Here is a 19,169-nt window from a genome sequence, read left to right as displayed (position 1 = left end):
CATCTAACAGGCCACTGGTGGGTTGTTTAAGCCATGATGAGCTGTGGCATGTGCCAATGTGTGCCAGTCAGCATTTTGCATATTTGACACCCTATGCAGTTCTGGGAACCTGTAAAATGGTTATTGATCAGAAATGGTTTTTCCAACCCCCTCCCCCTCTAACACTTCATAATTATTCACAGATTTAACACCTAGCTTCTTGGGATGGGAACCTGTCCTAGTGTACTCTTTAAACTGTCATGCACATCAATGAAAATAAATAATTCTAAGAATTTCATTTGTTTTAATCATGTTTTACTTGTACAGTTTGTACTTTCTGTCATTCTTCACTTTATTAAGAGTGTTGGAAGCTTCTAAACTTCCAGATTACTTTAATGGTCACAAATGCACTTTGGACAATTAAGCATCAGTCCCTCTTTGATGCTGTTACTCCTAAATTTAACTATTGCACTACACTTTCAGTAGGTGAGGCAATATAAGTTTTTTCTTAGGTGTCTAGTTGCTTACCTCAAAAACAGGATAAACAACTGAAAACATTAGAATCTGATGATTGGTTAAAACAGTGGAACTAATAAAAGGAAATTATGACTTTAAAAATGGCTAGCGTCAGATCTCTTCTCTTTTTCTGTGCTTTATATTCATATTTAGCCCCTTGTGTTTCATGGTACTTTAATAATGACAAATCAGATGAAGTAGCAGAAAACATCCACTCCTGGAATGTGATTTGTTTTCCCAGAGAAAAGTTTGCCACTGTATTATGCTGACCGGTTGTCACTTTGAAATATGCTCTGATGTTGATTCTTTTTCTAAAGCAGCTCGGTACCCTACCAGGGCTTCTGTAACATTTCTGTGTGGTGATTTTTGACAGGGTGAAAGGGGAGAAGTGGGGCCTCCTGGGAAAGGTGAACGAGGTGAGCCTGGAGCTCCAGGGCCAAAGGTCAGTCTGGTTTAATTTTAAAAATATTTACTGTGCTTTTCAAAGATTTGTATTATGAGGAGGCGGGTTCCTGTATGTGTGTATATGTGTTTAAAGAAAATCTCTGCTAGTGAAGGTTTTTAAAAGTTAAAAATGAATTTCATTGTGATCTAGGGTGCATTCCAGAAATGATTTAAATGCATACCAGTCACTCCAGGGCTCCAAAAAATTCAAAAAATAAAAACAAAAACAGAACCATGCAGAAAGGGGTGTCTATGCTATTAATTTTCTTGGTTTATCTAAGTGTATGGACCCATTCCAATGAACAACTGCATTCATTTGTCTCCTACCCATAGTAGGTTAATAGTTTCCTACCCAGGGTAGGTTCATCATTTGGCGTGTGTTGGCAATTTCTCCAAATACATTTGCAATGGGATGTCAGGTTTCAAATCCTGTGCATAGCAGTAAGTGCACACCATTATTTCCCCAAGGAATTCAAATTGGGCTGGGGGCATTTGAATTTTCAGAGGGGATAAAACCTGGAAAATGTGGACTTTGCGATCATATCATGTGACAACAGAGTAAAAAGTGAGAAATGTTTCACAGTTATGACATTTTTATTAGATTTAACTTAAGTTTTAATTAAAGTGAGCTACTTTTATTTTTTGTAATTTTTCACAACTTCGTTAATGAGCTTCTTGAATACAATGTGTTCCATGGTTCTGATCCTTCAGATGATATGTGTGTTCATTTACATGATCAGGCAGAAGGCAACTTTTTTTTTTAACACAGAAGTGTTGAGAGAGAGAGAGGGAGAAAATGAATTGTAGTTGTACTTGGAAAGAGCCAAAGAAGAATTCCTACTTTCAGGAAACATAGAACCAGGATTGGATAAAAATAATTTTATTTCAACTAGCAAATGGCAATATTACATCATGATCTAACAAGATATCTGGGGGAAGGGTGATATTCAGAAAATTCAGGAAGCAGTATTGGGAATTCTTTGGTGCAAACATTGAGCTGTTCACAGAAATGGTCCAAGTAATTTTCAAGAATAGTTTTTTTTTTAAAGTATTTTCCATTCAAGCTGTTGTAGTTATTGTATCATTGTAACCTGCACCTATTAATACTAAATCATTCAGTATCTTTATACCTACATTAATCTCTATCATGTAGATTCATAATAGCAATCATTTTAATATAAAGTGTTTCCACTACACCTTTAACTGCTGATAGATAATACTAATTCCTTTTACTCTACTCTTTCTTTGTTCTATCCTCATTTCTCCTGTCCATCTTGTACATGTTCCATCATGCAGGGGAGGTCAGGAGAATCTGGAGCTAGAGGCCCAAAGGGGTCGAAGGTCAGTAGTAAGCAAATTTTGCTTTTATTGGTTTTAATGTGATGTAGTGATTTTTTTTGTCTTTCTGATCATTTGTTTTTATATATTTACTGCCCTTCAAACAAATAGTTCCCAGGTGGTTTACATTAAAATGAAACAACAATAAAGCAATAGAAAACTGCATGTCAGTGGGCACAAAAGACCAGCAATTAAAAGAAGTAGGCCCGAAATTAAAAGTCAAAACTTGAAAAGTCCTGTAGAATAAAAAGGGGGGTTGCCTGTTGCCAAATACATAACAAATTAGATGCTAGACAATTCTCTGAGGAGAGATTCCACAATGGGGGTACCATCACTAGAAAGGGGCTCTTCCCATCACCACCTGTTTCACCTCAGATGGAGGAAAGCTTCCATTGAGATCTCAGTACACAGACAGGTTGATTTGGAAATAAACATTCCTTTAGGTACCTGCGGTCCAAGCCATGAAACTTCAAAGGTGAGTACCAGCATTTTAATTTATGCTTGGAAATGGTCCAGCAGCAGGTACAGTTCTTTAATTACTGAAATAATGTCACTTCAGGGTTCATTCCCAATTAGTTCAGCATACTGCTGCTAGATAACTATCTGAAATTCCCAGGCAACCTTCAAAGTTAGCCTCAATGTATAATGGATTACCTCCAGGTAACAACTCCCATAATCCCCAAGTATTTGGCCATGCTGGCTGGTGCTAATGGAAGTTGTCATCCAGAACGTCTGGAAGGCACCAGGTCGCCTACTCCTGCAGTAGTCAATCTTGATTGTTACCAAAGTGTGGAGAGCCATGGCCAGGCTTTCCCCATCCAGGGGAGGCCACAGCTGGTGTACCAGCCAAAGATCATGAAAGGCACTCTATGCCACTATCAGAAACTGCTGACCACTGCCCCATGTGGGAAGCTGCATTACTACAGTTTCTCGGTGATGAACCTTTCAGACTGACTTTGTCCACCCAGACTGCCCATTGGATACTTCTGGACAGGAAGGAGTATAAAAGGATTCCTTTTCCAGCTGAGCCTTGCTTGAACAACATGGTCTTACTGAGCTCTCATGTGCTACTGTATCCTTGATTGTTCCTTCACCCTAACTTCTCCTGTGTTCCTTGGTCTTCTGGTTTGTCCCTTGGTCTTGACTTGCTCTTCAGTTCTGATTTCTTGGTTTTTGCTTGACCCTCCCTCCTGGTTTGTCCTCTGGAACTGACTACTAGCTTGCCTCGTAGCTCCTGGTTCCTGGCTCCTGGCTCCTAGCTCACCTCAGTCTGCTACTGATGACCAAGCCCTGACAGCCACAGAGACTACTTGAGACTCTAGTGACAACTCTGCATCCAGGTTGTCACTAGAGACTATTAACCCTCATTCAGCCCATTACTGACTCCAGACACTAGTCCAACACTCTCACTGCCTCACCTGATTTAGATAAAGAAGGGAAAAAACAGCTCGCACAAAAATCCCCAGATAACCTCTCCCAATAGTTTAATATGATGTTAAAAACATGGAAGACAAGCTGGAACCCTGAGGAACCCCACAGCATAAATGCCACAGGGTTGAGCAGCAATGCCCCAGTGTTACCTTTTTGAATTGGATCTTCAAGGTGTACAGAATCAGCAAAATACCATACCTCAATCGCCAATTCAGCCAACTATTCAGAAGAATACCTCAGGTTTCAATAACTATTATTATTATTATTTATTTATTATTATTATTATTTATTTATATAGCACCATCAATGTACATGGTGCTGAAATAACTGAAAGTTATCTGACAACCCAAGACCAGATAATGTTTTGGCGCGTTCATTAACTTCTCTGAAAGCTCTTGGCATTTCAGTTGCAGTTGATGCAAGTGATTTTTACCCTCCAGGTGTCTTACAAACATGTCACAGCATTCTTCTGAGGGCATATGATATATCGCAAGTAACTTTATACAGAATTTTCTTTTAGGCTAAAGTTTTGTTCACACAAGGCAGGTAATTTACAAAAATCTTGACTTTAGCAGAGATTTAAGCCTGACTTTAATAGGAGCAACACAGTCACAAGACTGAAGAATAACTACAGATTAATGTGACACCTTCTTCTCAGTCCAGTGATCTGTTTGGATGTGGTTTACTCACTGTCAAACCAGGGGTTAGTGCTGTGAAATGATCCTAAGTAAATTTATTTATTTATTTATTACATTTATATACCACCCCCATAGCAAGAGCTCTCTGGGCAGTTTACAGAAATTCTAAAATTGAGATAAAAACAAGTATACAGAATTTAAAATTCTAAAATGCAGAACATACATACATAAAGCATTAAAACCCGTTAAAAATAAACATGTGGGTGATTAAGATATGCTGCCATATGCCTGGGCAAAGAGGAAAGTCTTAACCTGGCCTCGTCAGGGAGATCGTTCCATAGTCTGGAGGCCACCACCGATAAGGCCCTGTCCCTCGTTGCCAAACTCTGAGCCTCTCTCGGAGTAGGCACCCAGAGGAGGACCTTAGATGTTGAACGTAGTGACCGTGTATATTCACGTCGGGAGAGGCGTTCCATCAGGTGAGGGTAAAATGGTAAAATAACCATTGATTTCAGTATAATGTTTAACAAACATTTTCACTAGCAAATTCTGAGTTTTCTTTTTCTTATATTACTATTTGAGATTTCCATTTCCTGAAACCTTGTTCCAATGAAAAGAGAGAGATAACTTCTAAGGTGCACTAAGTTATAATTTATTTTTATTTTTTATTAAAATCTTTGCTAGGGGCATTGTGAAAACATATGCTCTGTTTTAAAGTGAGTCCTGATAAATTGCAATGCATACAATTGTTTTGGCTATTGGGCAGTATAGAAATGTAATAACGAACTAAATAAATAAATAAATAAATAAACCATCCCACTTGCCACCTAGCTACCCAGTCAGTTCACATTCTTTCTTTGTAATTCACCCAGAAAACATTGGTCATTGAGCAGATTAAAAATACAATAAATAAAGAAGACGCCTCTACGCCACCTTCTCGCCCTTCTCTTTCTGTTTCTTTCTGGCACATCTTGTGTGGGGTGTGGAGGCTTATCTTCTCTCTCCCTGACATGACTGGAACAATTCCCATGTCCAAAGCTTAACTTGTTCAAAAAGAATGGAAGCCATAGAAAGAGGGGAGGAGTTGCACCATATGTTAGAAATATACAAACCTGCACAGAAATGCAAGAGAATGAACATGGTGGCCCTGTTAAAATAAAAATATGGAGGAAGGGTTAAAAACAACACTGTGTATGGAGTCTACTACCAACCAATGAACCAAGGAAAACATGTGGATAATGCTTTCCAAAAGCAAAATGCAGATATGCCATGGAAGCAAGTAGTAGTAATAATGGGGGACTTTAATTCTCATGACATCTGTTGGAAGACAAACTTTGCCAAGCATTTTCCCTCCAGGAAATTCCTGACTTGCCTTGCTGCTGACAATTTTCTCCTTCAGAGGGTGGAGAAAGGAATGAGGGGATCAGCCATCCATGACTTGTTTCTGACCAATAAAGATTCGTGCACTGACCAGGAAGTTGGACTCAGTGGCCCAAATGGCCCTTTTCAACTCTATGATTCTGTCTCATGTAGCCCCCCTGTCTGTCTGTCTCTTGCCACTTTTGCAACCATCTTTCTGTTCTTGCTGCCTACATCTTCTCAGGATCACTCCCATTTGTCTATACGCTCTCCTGTATGTATCTCTCCCTCTCTTCCCTCCACTGCCTGTGGAAGATTTTCCCATCCAGCACAATATAATGTGTTCTCTTCTACTGTCAGAAAAAGGAAGTTACATTTTCCCCATAGATCATACCTGACTTTCACACATCTTGCCTTAATCCACTTCCATTATCAGCTTTATTATGTTCAGTGCATTTTTCTTCAGAAATAGATTCAAAGTCTTAAATATTACAATATACTAGCTCAAATTATTCAATTGAAATGTGGGTTGTAAAACTGAGGTGGCATGATAGATTAGTTCCTCTGGACAGAGGTTGCTAAATGTCCATTGCTGTGGCTTGTTATTTACAACCAGACAATATTGGTAACAGCTTTGTTCACTTGGAAGGCCAGCTGTATTGTTTAGTTATACTGTAAATAGCTCAGTTTTCCTTACAAATCTTTCTAGAGTCTTTTCTGCCTTTCTGCTGGATTCTTACTACTATGATCACATAGGCATTGATATCTTAACCAAACTGATTATATACTGAGTCTAGACTGATGCCTTAACCTTTTCTTTAAATATGTAATGTTTAATGGGGAAACTTAAGATATTTATATTTATTAACCAATATTGTTTTTATTAGGGTGATTCTGGAGACAAAGGAGATTTGGGGGCAATAGGCCCAAGGGTAAGTGACTACCATTTAAGCTTGGGGCTAAATTTTGCCATTCTCTGTAGCATGCGATCTAACTCACTTACTTAAGCCAGAAAGGGTTAGCCTCCATTGCCCACCAGACTGCAGATCTGGATTGGAACTCCCACACTTGCTATTTACATTTAAAAAAAAAAAACCACACGTTTATTGCTAATTGCATGGATGATATCACATTTAGTTTGGTCCCATAATCTAGATCAGTAGTGGGGAACCTTTTCCTGCCTGAAGACCACATTCCGTTCTGGGGAACCTTTCAGGGGTCGCATGCTATTGGTAGGTGAGTCAAAGTTGAGCACAAATAACACATCCATTTTCACACATTCACAGATTTGCAGCAATCTCTCATATTCAGCTATACATTTTGGAGTCAGCTGCCATTTCTGAAAAGAAATAACATTATCCTGAACCATACTAGAATGGGCAGCTCAGGCAAATGTTCATGATGTCTTTCTCAAATTGGTTAGAACAGTCAATAGAATAGAACAGAACAGAATAGTCATTTGTATGTTGTACTCTTGATTCAAATAACATTTGGGGGCTTTGGGGGTTGGGTGAATGTGTTACAGGGCCCACCTGGACAAAAAGGTGATCAAGGTGCTACAGAAATCATCGATTACAATGGCAATATCCATGAAGCTTTACAGGTATGCCATCAATAGTTATAAACAGTAGGCATAATTTTATTTCTCACTCCCCCTTTTTTTCCTGCAGGTAGATAAAATGGATAATAGTAGTCTAGACAAACCAACAGTCTGTCTCGGTACAAGACAGCTTCATATGTTTAAAGAAATACCCTGAAATGTGATAATCTAGGATCTTCCTTCTCTTTGCTAGTTCCATGACAGCATTTACATAAGTGAGTTGACCTTGGGCCTTGCTAGACCAGGCCTTAGCGCGCCTTCCAACCCGGTTTCCCTGCTGTGCGTCCAGATGACGCACAGGGGAATCCGGCGGCAGGCCGCAGTGAGGCCTGGTCTAGCGCACCATAAGCTAAGTCACTTATGGCGCGCTTTTTCCCCAGCTCCGGCCTCCTCGTTTACTCGCGAGGAGCTGCGAAAAGCCGCGGACCTGGCACAGCGCTCATAGGAGCGCTGTGCCCATCGGCAGGGGGGGAGAGAGGGGAGGGCGAAGGATGGGAGGGTGGGTGGCACCGGGGGAGGGGGGGTGCGATCGCGCCGCCGCCGCCCGAGCAAGCAGCCGAGCGGCACTTGCCCGGGCAATGCCGCCCCATCCCCCGTGCCACCCACCCTCCCATCCTCCCCCCCCGCCGTTTAAAAATAAAAAATAAAAAACACCCTTACCTTCCCGGAGTCTTCGGGCCACCTGCGGCCCCTTTAAACAAACAAACAAACAAAAATGGCGGACGCCGCAAGGCTTGCGTCCTCCCTGCGGCTCCACCATCTGGAAGCGTGGGGGAGGCGCGCTAACGTTAGCGCGCCTCGGCCCTGCCTCCCTGTCGTCGTAAGCCGGCAGGTCTAGCAAGGCCCCTTGTATCTCCAGGTCTTTGCTTTTATCTTCTGATGAGGATAGAAAGACATGCTTTTGTAACTATTTACTTTGAGTTCATCCAAAATTTTCTCCAGAACAGCGTATATTTCAATTCAAATAATATTTTTTTAAAAGCAGAATGTTTTTGCTTCTTGAAGTCCCCACCACACCAACAACAACTTTTCCTCCTTCTCCTCTAAATGTTAGACACGGACTACCTGAACTTTGGAGCTGTATAATTCCATGAAGAAACTATACATTTCTATATCAAGACCAAGTTGGATCCAAATTACTAAATTGGTAGATTAAAAACTACCTTTCATAACCATTTGTGGCTGTAATGTGTTATCCACAAAAGCAAAGGCCAGGATACTACTACAGCACAAGAGATGTTGTAGGAGGCAAATGGCATGCTGGGGCAATTTCTCATAAGACAATTTCTTTGCTGACAGATGCACTAACCTACCTATTTGCAGGCTAGGTGAGGTTCATGGAAGGATGGTGCCACCACATGAAATGCAATCACATGCAGATTGCATTGGGCTGAAATCACACTGGTGATTTCAGCCCAATGTACCAAAGAAGAAAGAGGAGGAGGAGGAGATGGTTACACTGGCATGGTTGAAATCTCCATAACCACATGGGGAGCTACCCGACACCAATGCCTTGCCTTGCAAAGCTGCTCTTTGCATGTATCAGTTAGGCCAGGGATGGACAACTTGTGTCCCTCCAGATATTATGCCCTACAACTCCTATCATCCCTTACCACTGGCTATGCTGGCTAGTGCTGATGGAAGTTGTAGTCCAAAACATCTGGAGAGCGAAGTTGCATCCCCTTGAACTAGGCTTTCAAGCCAGCCAAAATAAGTAGATCTAAAAGCACTTGTAGAAGATGCTCGATCTTTTGAGTACCCAAGGGAAGATGAACAGTGCTATTGCTGTACATCAACTGCATCCTGCAGTTTGCAATGATATTTTCTTCCCCCACGTATCAGAAGTTCTGAGATTCATCACTCGCACAGAAGTTAGAGAAAATTCAGCGTTTGGCAATTCTTTAGCTCCTCTCAGGATTTGGAATGTGGTTTCAAGTAGGAATTGGCATTGTTCCTCACAAGAAGCCTGTTCTCCTAGATGCGTTCCTTGAAGACCTGAGAAATAAACCACAAAATATGATAGAATTTTGCTGGATGATTTGCAGTTCCTCTGAGTCATTCCTTCTACTTTGTTACACGAATCATTAGAGAATAAGCCAGAATGAGCAGCGGCATAGAAATATGCAGTGCTAAATAAGAATGCAAAACCTCACAAGAATACTTCACCTATGAGTTGGCTAATCCAGATATTGGCTCCTTTCCTCACAAAGATGGATGACTGTAGCCCCAGTCCAGTGAGTCCCTTCAATTCAGAGGTGAAGAAGTTTAGGAAAAAACTGCATTTGGACTCAGAAGCCAAATGCAGACCTCCAGCATGCCCCATTTCCTCCAACTACCAATCATTTGGCTGTTCCCTGGCTATAGTGTAGCCTTTTTCCCATTCTAAAAGGTTGAAATGCCTTCCCTAAGGCTTCATTACTGGCAGTAAGCTTTAAGCTACAATCTGCTGGTGTTTTTATATTATTATTATTATTATTATTATTATTATTATTATTATTATTACCCCAGCCCTGAGCATTAAGAGCCCCATCCATGACTAGAATGCAGTCCTGAAAAGCTACTCTGAACTAGAATTCAGGCCTCAGACTGAAAGAAGTTGCCTACCTCTGCTTTAACCCAGGCACACTACACAAGCATGCATATATATATATATATATATATATATATATATATATATATATATATGAGTGAACTCAGAAGTAAGTCCTATTGAGTTTCATGGGGTTTGCCCCCAGGTAAGATTGTATAAGATTTGCAACCTTAGCAATATTAGGCCATCGCTAGCTCTACCTCTGCCTCAGCTTCAGCACACTGTTTTTCATACTATGTAGAATGTAAAACATGAATTGTATGGCTGTTGTTCAGCACAATAAACAAAACTCCCACTACACATGTCAAACTCTTGCCTGCAACTCTACAGATCTGAGCTTTGCAGCATGAACCCTATATTCCATAACCCATGGGGAGTAAATATATCATTATAAAATAATACTAGGTATAAAATAATTACTCAGTAAAGTTATTAAACAACCATGTATATACAGTACTTACGAATGAATAAATTGATCTAAAACTCTAAGCAGCATGGGTACAAAATACATGAGGCCATACAATCTACTTCTATCAATTGAGACAGCTCTCTTCAATATGCCATCTCTATGTCAAGATTTGACTACAAGGGCATGTAGAGAGACATTCTTAAATCCAGCTCTTGAATTCCCTTCCTTTTGTAGATTGCCAAAAGCCAACTTTGACTGTCTTCTAAAACTGATGAAGTCTTTTTATTCAGGCAAATGTTTAGCAAGGATAAGCAAGGATTTGCTTTCATTATACACTGGTACATTTATTAAGTATTCTTGTGTTCCTTTGATACGGCACTATAAAGATCATTATCAGTCCAGAGATTTCAAAGAACAGTGCAGTTTATAAATCTAAATAAATAAGCAGATAGTCATTTTTTCATAGTTAAGCAGGACTGAATTTGAGTTTTTCTTTATAACTCCCTTTTATGTAAAATAAAGGCAAATGCACTTACAGAAAGCCATCTATAGAGAGAGCTAGCAAAGTCAGACAGCTAATTATTATGATAATCTCGATGATGCAGCTCCTTTATGGAAGATTCATTGTTAGATGCATACAATGGATAACTGTCTAATCATTTATACATAAACTGCATAGCTTCTTCATTTACTCTTCTAGTATTGTAAGGAATGAACAAAAAATGTAGTCAACACATTGCTTCTCAGATTGGTGCTACATTACTTTTTACTGAAAGACTGTGGGTAACATCCAAGAAAGATCCTCCAAAACAGTTGGTTGGCATCTACTACTTGTGGGATTCCTGCTTGTGGTAGCTGCCTCTGCCCAATTTTGGGGGGTCCCTCTTCCTCCTAAGCCTCTCATGTTATAGCCCAACCCATTCAGGAAGGTTTCCTGACTTACTGGCCTGGTTCATATGACTGCTGGCATGCCAGTAGCCATTGTGAATATTCAAGCCAGCCACTGCATCTTATTGTGCTATCCCAACTTGGCACCAGGTGAGTTGTTGCTGGGGTTATAAACCATCCCCAACCTGAAACAATCCATAGGTTGTGCATGGTTTATTAACCATGTCAACAACTCACCCTTGCTGTGTTTGGGTGTCACAGTAAGCCACAGCATTCACCCGCCACCGTTTGAATATTTTCAATGGCCACCAGCATATGCCACAACCTCCACGCCGGGCTGTGGCAATTGTACGAAATTGCCCCCTGTGTAGCATTTTTGGGGAGCTCTGGAGGCTGGTGGAGGAAGGAGTGTGTGGATAAGATAACTTCTGTGAACTATCTTCTGTGTGCATGATATTGAGTCCCACCCTGTGTGGTAATAGCACAAAACCAATGTCAGGTGATGCCTCCATCTGCTTACCATGCATAGAACATTATGTTTGAGATGGACTATAACTGATTATTTGTTTATTGCATTTCTATACTGCTCTCTGGGCAGTTCACAAAAGTTAACTGATGAGGAGGATACATCACTTGTACAGTGGGACTATAGCAATTAAGGGTTTACGTCATTTGGAGGTCACTGTTCAAATACTATTGGAAATTCATAAGAATCTCAATAATACACTAGAATATCATGTTTAAAGAAACAACTATTTTCTAGCAATGGACAAACTTCTGCAGCCCACTCCACTAAGTATTTAAGACTGAGTATTGTTACTTTTACATGTAATGGTGTCTCTGCTTCCCAGGTTCTCTGCTTCAATTAGTTTGTGGATGTCAGACAGTGTAAATATGTGTAAACACATCCCTTTTAAAATCCTAAAGTGCCTTTGGGCCTTAAAACTGTTTTTTAAAGATACAGAATTGGTACTTAGATAATCTTTTATTTCTCTGAGACGGTCAAATGCTACTCTGAAACTGCCCCCAAATTCTGTGAAATCCATTACTAAACAAGAAAAGTATTTTATTTCAAACTGAACATCTGGTAACTTTGTCTTCTGTTAATACATTTTGCCAACAGAGGATTACCACCCTAACTGTCACGGTAATTCCTATCGCATGACTTATGGTGCTTTGTAGCTGTTTTCTTCTGTGGTGTTGCATGTTCATAACTCTTGTGATTTATAATGTGTCTTTGTTCATCAGATATTGACCCTGTTTATCACTACATGTATTTCTACATAAAGTGTTATCAATAGATGCATTGTTGAAAACTAGGGCTGCAGTTCTGCTCTTCTTGAAAATAATAGCAAATTTCCCATTCATTTCTCGAGGAGGAAAAAAGATTCAAAGTCTTCTTAGCATTGTAAAATGGTTATAGCTGTGCATCAATGCATGTAATCTCCTGCTTATTTTATCTGGAGTTTTTGAATGCAAGAATTGCAGAACTGTGAGATTCCCCTAAAATAAAATAAAAACTTTATTTTTCAGAGCACTTACATCTTAGAAGATACAGACCACACTTACTCCAGCATAGTTTTTAATTCATACAGTAGAATTCATTTGTCTCTAAATGACAATGGTCCTGAGCTGTGATCTCAATGTCAACTTCTTTTCATTAAAAAAAAACCCTGATCAGAATCAATAATGTATTAAGATGAAGGGGGGAGGAAGCGCATTAATCCCAGAAGTACTAAATAGTTTTTTAAAAAATTCAGTGAAGCAAGTTTAAAAATTCCTTGCACTTTGAATTCTGACCCTTCACATTGAACATGGTCTTTTCTGCCTTTTGCTTTCATTAGCCCCAAGTGGAAGCATGCAGGGTTGGAATTCAGCCATATACATACAGTGATGTTGCTAAGAAATATCCATACTTAAGGCTTGTAGGCTCCATGTGCTTCTTGTAAGGTAATTAGCAGTCTCTAGTGTTTCAGTGAAGCCTCTTTTGCCATCTGTACAGATGCTTTTGTATCAGTAGATTTTCTTTGTTCAGCAACACGCTGCAGCACAGCGCTCACAACATTAAATAGCCACATGTAAAATCTGTGTTGCAAGAAATGGTTGATACGTTACATCCTGACTCCACACCCGTTAAGCAGCTAAGGGCTTGTCTGCACTACAAGTTTACTGTAGTAACTTGAAAGCCATGGGAAGTGCCAAAACTCCAATGTAGAGCACAAGCTTTGCATACAAAATGTTTCAGGGTCAATCCCTGGTATCTCCAGGATATCTAGGAGGACTAGGAAAAATCAGTGGCCATACACTTCACTTGACAAACCAATGGTTTAATCCATTATAAAAACAGTGATCTATGTTTACCTGTGAGTCTATGCTGACGCCATGAAGGAATCTTAAATAAGAGCCACCCAAAGTTATGCGCACCGCATTGAAAAGGGGAAATGGTTTCTGTTGAAACTTCACTAAATGCAAAAATAAGATGAAAGTCTCTAGATCGCTCTACCATCACAGTTTCCATCCATGAGCTGAGATGGGTTTGCTTTTGAGCCCCCACTTGCCCTTTGCCCCTTTTGTTTATGCCCTTTCTGCCGCACCCAAGGAGTGATCTCTAAACTAAACCTTTCCCCACCAAATTTATGGAATGAGTGTGTGTGTATGCACACACAAAGTTTGTTTTTACTATTTACCTTTCCTCTATAAATTTGTCTAATTCTATTTAAAAACTCATTTGGGTAACAAATTCCCCAATATTGCATCAACTGACTGGGAAAATCAGCTTCAAAAATATGTAATTCCCAGGGTAGTAATGGAGGTGCCAATTACCTTTCCATTGCAATGTTTCATTCCAAACCCCCTTTCTATCCAGCTCTCTCTCTCTGTGTGTGTGTCTGTCTGTCTATCTAGCTCAGTAGTATCTAGGACAGTGGTTCCCAAAGTGGGCAGTGGGATTACATATGGGGGCGCTAAGAGGCAAAGGGGCGGCAGGGGGCGTTCGAGGTGGTCTTTTCCGAGAAGCACCTCTCCAGAAGGTCTTAAAACCTAGGGACATTTTTATGGGAGAAGGTAGTTTGGTCCCAAGCCACATAGGAGAAGAATCCACACATATAGTAATACCGTTTAAGAAGAGTCCTTTGACAGTGAATTGAAATGTTTCAAAAGCACCAAAATGCTAATGAAGAGACATACCCTGCCTGGTGTGCCCTGCCATGGTGGCTGAAAAACAGAGGTGTTCACTCTCTTTTCCCTCCCTCCCTCGGCAAGCCTGCGGTAGGTGCTTCCCATTTAAAGGGGCCGAGCACAGCACAGCCCCTTTTTCATTCTCAGCTCCTCAGCTTAGCTCTGCTCCTCTGCCTGGCTGCCGCTGCTCAGCTCGGGCACCCAGACCAGCAGGATCCACAGGAGCGTTGCCCCTTTGAATGGGAGGCACCCACTCCGTGCTTGCTGAGGGAGGGAAAAGATGTAATCGGATTTTGAATAAACATTCAATTAATTGTTACTGTTTTGAATTTTATTGTTATTATCTTCCTTAGTGGGTCGTTGAAAACCGCTATTCTGAATAATAATTTTATAGTGTAGAGTAGGGGGCACTGGGCATGAGTTTGTGGAACCAAGGGGGCGGTTACCTGAAAAAGTTTGGGAACTACTGATCTAGGAGAACCTGAATTCAAAGGAAGCAACCCTAACTCTTTGGCTCAAGGTAGCCCACTGCTATGAGCAGATGCTTTCCCTTATGATTTAGCTGCAGTCTAAAAGAATACCTAGAATTTAATTCTGAGCTGTGGTGTGCTCAAAAGCTTGCACTACATCTAGTCATCTCCATTTACACAACAGTAAGGTGTGGTAGAGCCAGTTGCTGCCACCCACACAGTTAAGCTTCCCCCCTCGCCATGCTACCGCTGACTAGGAAAATGGCAAGCAACCCATTCTTGCAGATGTCAACACCTGCAAATGACAGGCTAGCTATGGGTAGAGAACTTACATGTGCAGCAATTTCATTTGCTCTTAGTCAAGTTACCTGCCTGGTTTTGTTTGCAGAAAGCTATAGACTTTGTTTTTTAGAAGTTAGAATGACACTGGACAATCTAGCTTCTAGAATAGAGTGTGTGTGTGTGTGTGTGTGTGTGTGTGTGTTTAATACTGTCATCATAAAGTTTAATTGTAACATACATTAGTGCTGTCTGTCCATAAGTGATCAGTGATTGTCATAGATGTTATTGGTTCTTGACTATTTTAATGCCATATTCTTGTGATGTTTGTTTTGTAAATAACCAATATTAGGGTATGTATGTCTGACAAATATAAATTCTATGCAGATCTGGATGGTACTAGATCAAATGGTGATTTGATTTTTGTATTTAGGGTCCTCCAGGCCCACCTGGACCCCAAGGATTGCAAGGGATAAAGGTAAGTGAACACATTTTATTTATTTGATTATGAAAATATTAGAACTGAGTCCTCGTTAGTTTTCATATAGTGCTTCTAAATGTATAACCAGCATTAGGGGGAATTTTATAAAGAAGTGTCAGCCATTGGAAGCTTAGGATCTTACACAACCTTTGTGCAGTTCAGGTAACACCAAATAAAAATATTTATTTCAACATTAAGTAATTAATATTTTGGACATTTTTAAAGGACAAGAAATCTGGGCCATCTTTTTAACTAATAGAATAGACATTCTGTTAATTTCTCTGTACTCCTGAACTAACTTAGGACTTAGCTAGACTGAAGATTTATCCAGGGATCGTCCAGGGGTCGTCGCTGCCTGCTCCCGAGATATCCTGTGTGTCATTTACATGAACAGGGATGACCCCGGGATGATCCCAGGATAAACCTTAGGTCTAGCTAAGGCCTAAGTCTTAAAGCAAACATCTGTAGATAACCATGCACAGTCTTGTGTTACTTTTAGGACCCCTTCCCTCATGAAGAATCAATCATGATGACAGATTCTGAGCTAAGCCTATATAAGATTTTTTTTGTTATCCCAAGAGTTTCCACATACACTATTTTCCTGTTCTGATCACAGCTCCTCAAGCTGGGTTAGAGGCCTCCACATTTCTGGACTTGTGGGTCAGAGCATGTGTGCTGAGGGATGTAATTTAGGTGGGTGGCCTCCAAGTTTTCCCCACAGCCACTTAGATCCTGGCTGATATCTTATTCTGTGTGTCATGGGAGAAAAGACATAGCATAGGAGAGTGGTGTTTGAGGAGCATTATATTAAATTGCCCTGAAGAAGGAGCTGTGAATCCAAATCATGTAAGAAATGTTTAATTGAGTTAACATCCTTTTTGTCTACCCATTTGCTTTTGACTTTTCTGGCATTCCTTGTGTGGTTACCTTCTTATTGGCTTTGGCTTTCTCATAAATCACCAATAATTTTGATATCAAAGGAAATGCCAAAGTCTGGCATTGCCAAAGTTAGAATGGGTAATCCTTAAGTTTAGGGTTATTTGATCAGAGAGGAGCAAAATGTTCATGACATTTGAGAGGTTTGGTTATTGGGTGGTATAGAAATATAATAAATAAAATAAAATGAAACTTGCAAGAATAATTCCAGCATATTTCTTGCATTTTCTCTGGGTATGAAAGGCCTTTTATTCCTTATCTACGTTGTTTTATCAGGTTGCCCAATCATGTCATGTGGGGTTATTTTAGAACAACATAATGAATTCATATTTAACCAGTTTGGAAGTAACACAAAACCATAGTTTATCACTACATTAATAAGCTTGCTCAAGAGTCAGGCTCACATGCTTCTTCCTGCTTTCTCCTCCTCCAGTGAAATCAGGAGAAGAAGATAGGAAGTAACCACTTCTTGTTTTATATTAACTGCAGTTTATTACTATATTTGGAAAGGAAAAAGGGGGTTTGTTGAGACAACCCAAGATCAAAACATGGTTTGTGATCCTGACTTGTTTCAATAAACCATGTTTTACTTTAAAATTATCAGACTTCCCAGTTCAAAGGAAATGACAAACTCTGGAAGCGGATGTTTCTGATTCTCCTTACGGCTGCTTCAGAAGAGGGGAGGGGGAAGCACATGAGCCCAAGACTTGAGCATGCTCATTCACACAGCATTAAACTATGGTAGTGAAACTAATGCACTTGGATTTTCACTTTTCAGGGTGAACAAGGATCCCCAGGATTACCAGGTGCTGATGGGGAGCAGGTACTTGAACAATTCCTCTTACTGCAGATCAGGGAAATGTGATAATAAGTTGCTCAGTAAAAAAACAAGATAGAGATAGACAGACATAGATTAGAAATGTCTAAATAAATAGAATTATTACTTTTCCCGAAGACATTTGCTTTTTTCTTGTCATTTCCCTTCAGGAGTGAAAGATGCAGCCAATGATAGGTGATAATTAATGCCAATGAATAACCCAAATATGTTACTAGATTTACTGTGTGGTGTACGATTCATTTTCATGAATGTGCTGTTTCAGGGACCTAAAGGCTCAAGGGGTGATATGGGTGACCCCGGAATACCAGGTGAAAAAGGAGGAATCGGACTTCCTGGATTGCCAGTAAGTTTCTTTAAAAATCGTTTGGTAGAAAAGTCATTCATTAAAATGTCTTTTCCATGTCATTCTTTAAAATGTCTTATTCTCAAAGTCAATCATCATCATCCCACAAATCTACATGGTTCTTTGCACAAAGAGTAACATAAAGAGAAAGGTCCCTTCCACAAGGAGCTTAGAATCTTCTACATGTTGACAGAAAGAGAATACAGCAGAGACTGGGGTAGCAGATAGAAAAATATTCACCTACCTGTGACATGTATTCTTGCTTAGTTTCAGGGGATGAGGATTAAGTAATTCAGCCAAAGGCTGAGGTGAAAAGAAGGTTTTTTTAGGAAAGCTTCGAAGGAAGAGAGAAGAGGAGGAAGAGAAAGATGGCACTTCCCTCTGGGAATGGAGTTCCAACTGTAGGGGGAAGCAATAGAATGTCAGTTTAGTATTAATGGAATATGATGAAAATATACTCCAGAACCAGGTAGGAATATGAACAATAGACCAAAAAATTGATATGTCACAGCATGTCCTTCTATTCATAGTTTGATAAATATTCCTTTAGAAATATTAACTGCTTTGATGGGGGAAAAAACAACTGGCATTTTTTCACCCTAGAATTGACAAAATACATTTGGCAAAATTGAAAAGAAATAAGTTAATTATTATAAGTTTTGTGAACCGCCCAGAGAGCTTCGGCTATTGGGCAGTATAAAAATGTAATAAATAAATAAATAAATATTAATTGAACACAGTGGGAGGGAGGGGGATCATTTTATAAGGAGAGACACAGGTTTTCACAGGAATAGACTAAACATTCTTTCTTTGCAAGTGTATATTTTACTGGGATCAATTTAAAACATATTTAAGAACAAGATTACATCATAACATATTTTCAGTGATTATATAAATATGATTTTAAAATGTTGAGTGCAATTATTACACTTCAAACATGAGAGGAAAATGTTTCATAAACCTGTAGTCAGTCTGAATTCACTATCTTTACTCTGGCTTTTGCATGGCATGGATTATTGGCAGTTAGTCTTATCTAGCAGTATTATTCTGTGTACAGTTATTCTTTGAAAAATCTGTTTCATATTAATAGCCCTCAATGGAGTCTCACTGTATATGGAAAAGAATACTGATAGTATTGATCTGCTGATCAATTTCATTGTGCATGAAACGTATGTTCAAATGCCCACAATTAGTGATGATGCTGAAGTTTGCAATTACATGGTTCAGGATACAGATTTGTCCAGCTCATAATAGTTGGGTATATTACATAATTTTTCTGAGAAATTCTTGTCTAGCTTAGGATGTAAAATGAAATTCTGCACGTGTGCCAACAAAACAGTGCTAACGCTGGAAATTGTAGGGGCATATGCAAAAGTATATCCAAGAAGGGATGAATTTTCACTGATAAGCTAAGAAAATGACATATTGACCTGGTTCACACAGAACCCTAACC

At 39.7% G+C, this 19,169-nt stretch overlaps 1 protein-coding gene across 1 annotated transcript in view; it reads left to right on the top strand.

Moving 5' to 3' along the window:
- COL25A1 (collagen type XXV alpha 1 chain) overlaps positions 1-19,169 on the top strand; it is a 316,152-nt gene that overhangs the window by 278,080 nt on the left and 18,903 nt on the right. The window contains exons 20-27 of the mRNA XM_063136097.1: positions 869-937; positions 2,236-2,280; positions 6,593-6,637; positions 7,231-7,308; positions 12,316-12,339; positions 15,552-15,596; positions 17,314-17,358; positions 17,636-17,716. Coding sequence (XP_062992167.1) covers positions 869-937; positions 2,236-2,280; positions 6,593-6,637; positions 7,231-7,308; positions 12,316-12,339; positions 15,552-15,596; positions 17,314-17,358; positions 17,636-17,716 — 432 coding nt within the window. The remainder of the gene's footprint in view (positions 1-868; positions 938-2,235; positions 2,281-6,592; positions 6,638-7,230; positions 7,309-12,315; positions 12,340-15,551; positions 15,597-17,313; positions 17,359-17,635; positions 17,717-19,169) is intronic.

This window comes from Elgaria multicarinata, chromosome 10, assembly GCF_023053635.1.
Source record: "Elgaria multicarinata webbii isolate HBS135686 ecotype San Diego chromosome 10, rElgMul1.1.pri, whole genome shotgun sequence".
Taxonomy (NCBI): Eukaryota; Metazoa; Chordata; class Lepidosauria; order Squamata; family Anguidae; genus Elgaria; species Elgaria multicarinata.
The sequence above is the reverse complement of the archived record's forward strand: the minus strand, read 5'-3'. Positions and strand labels throughout refer to the sequence as shown.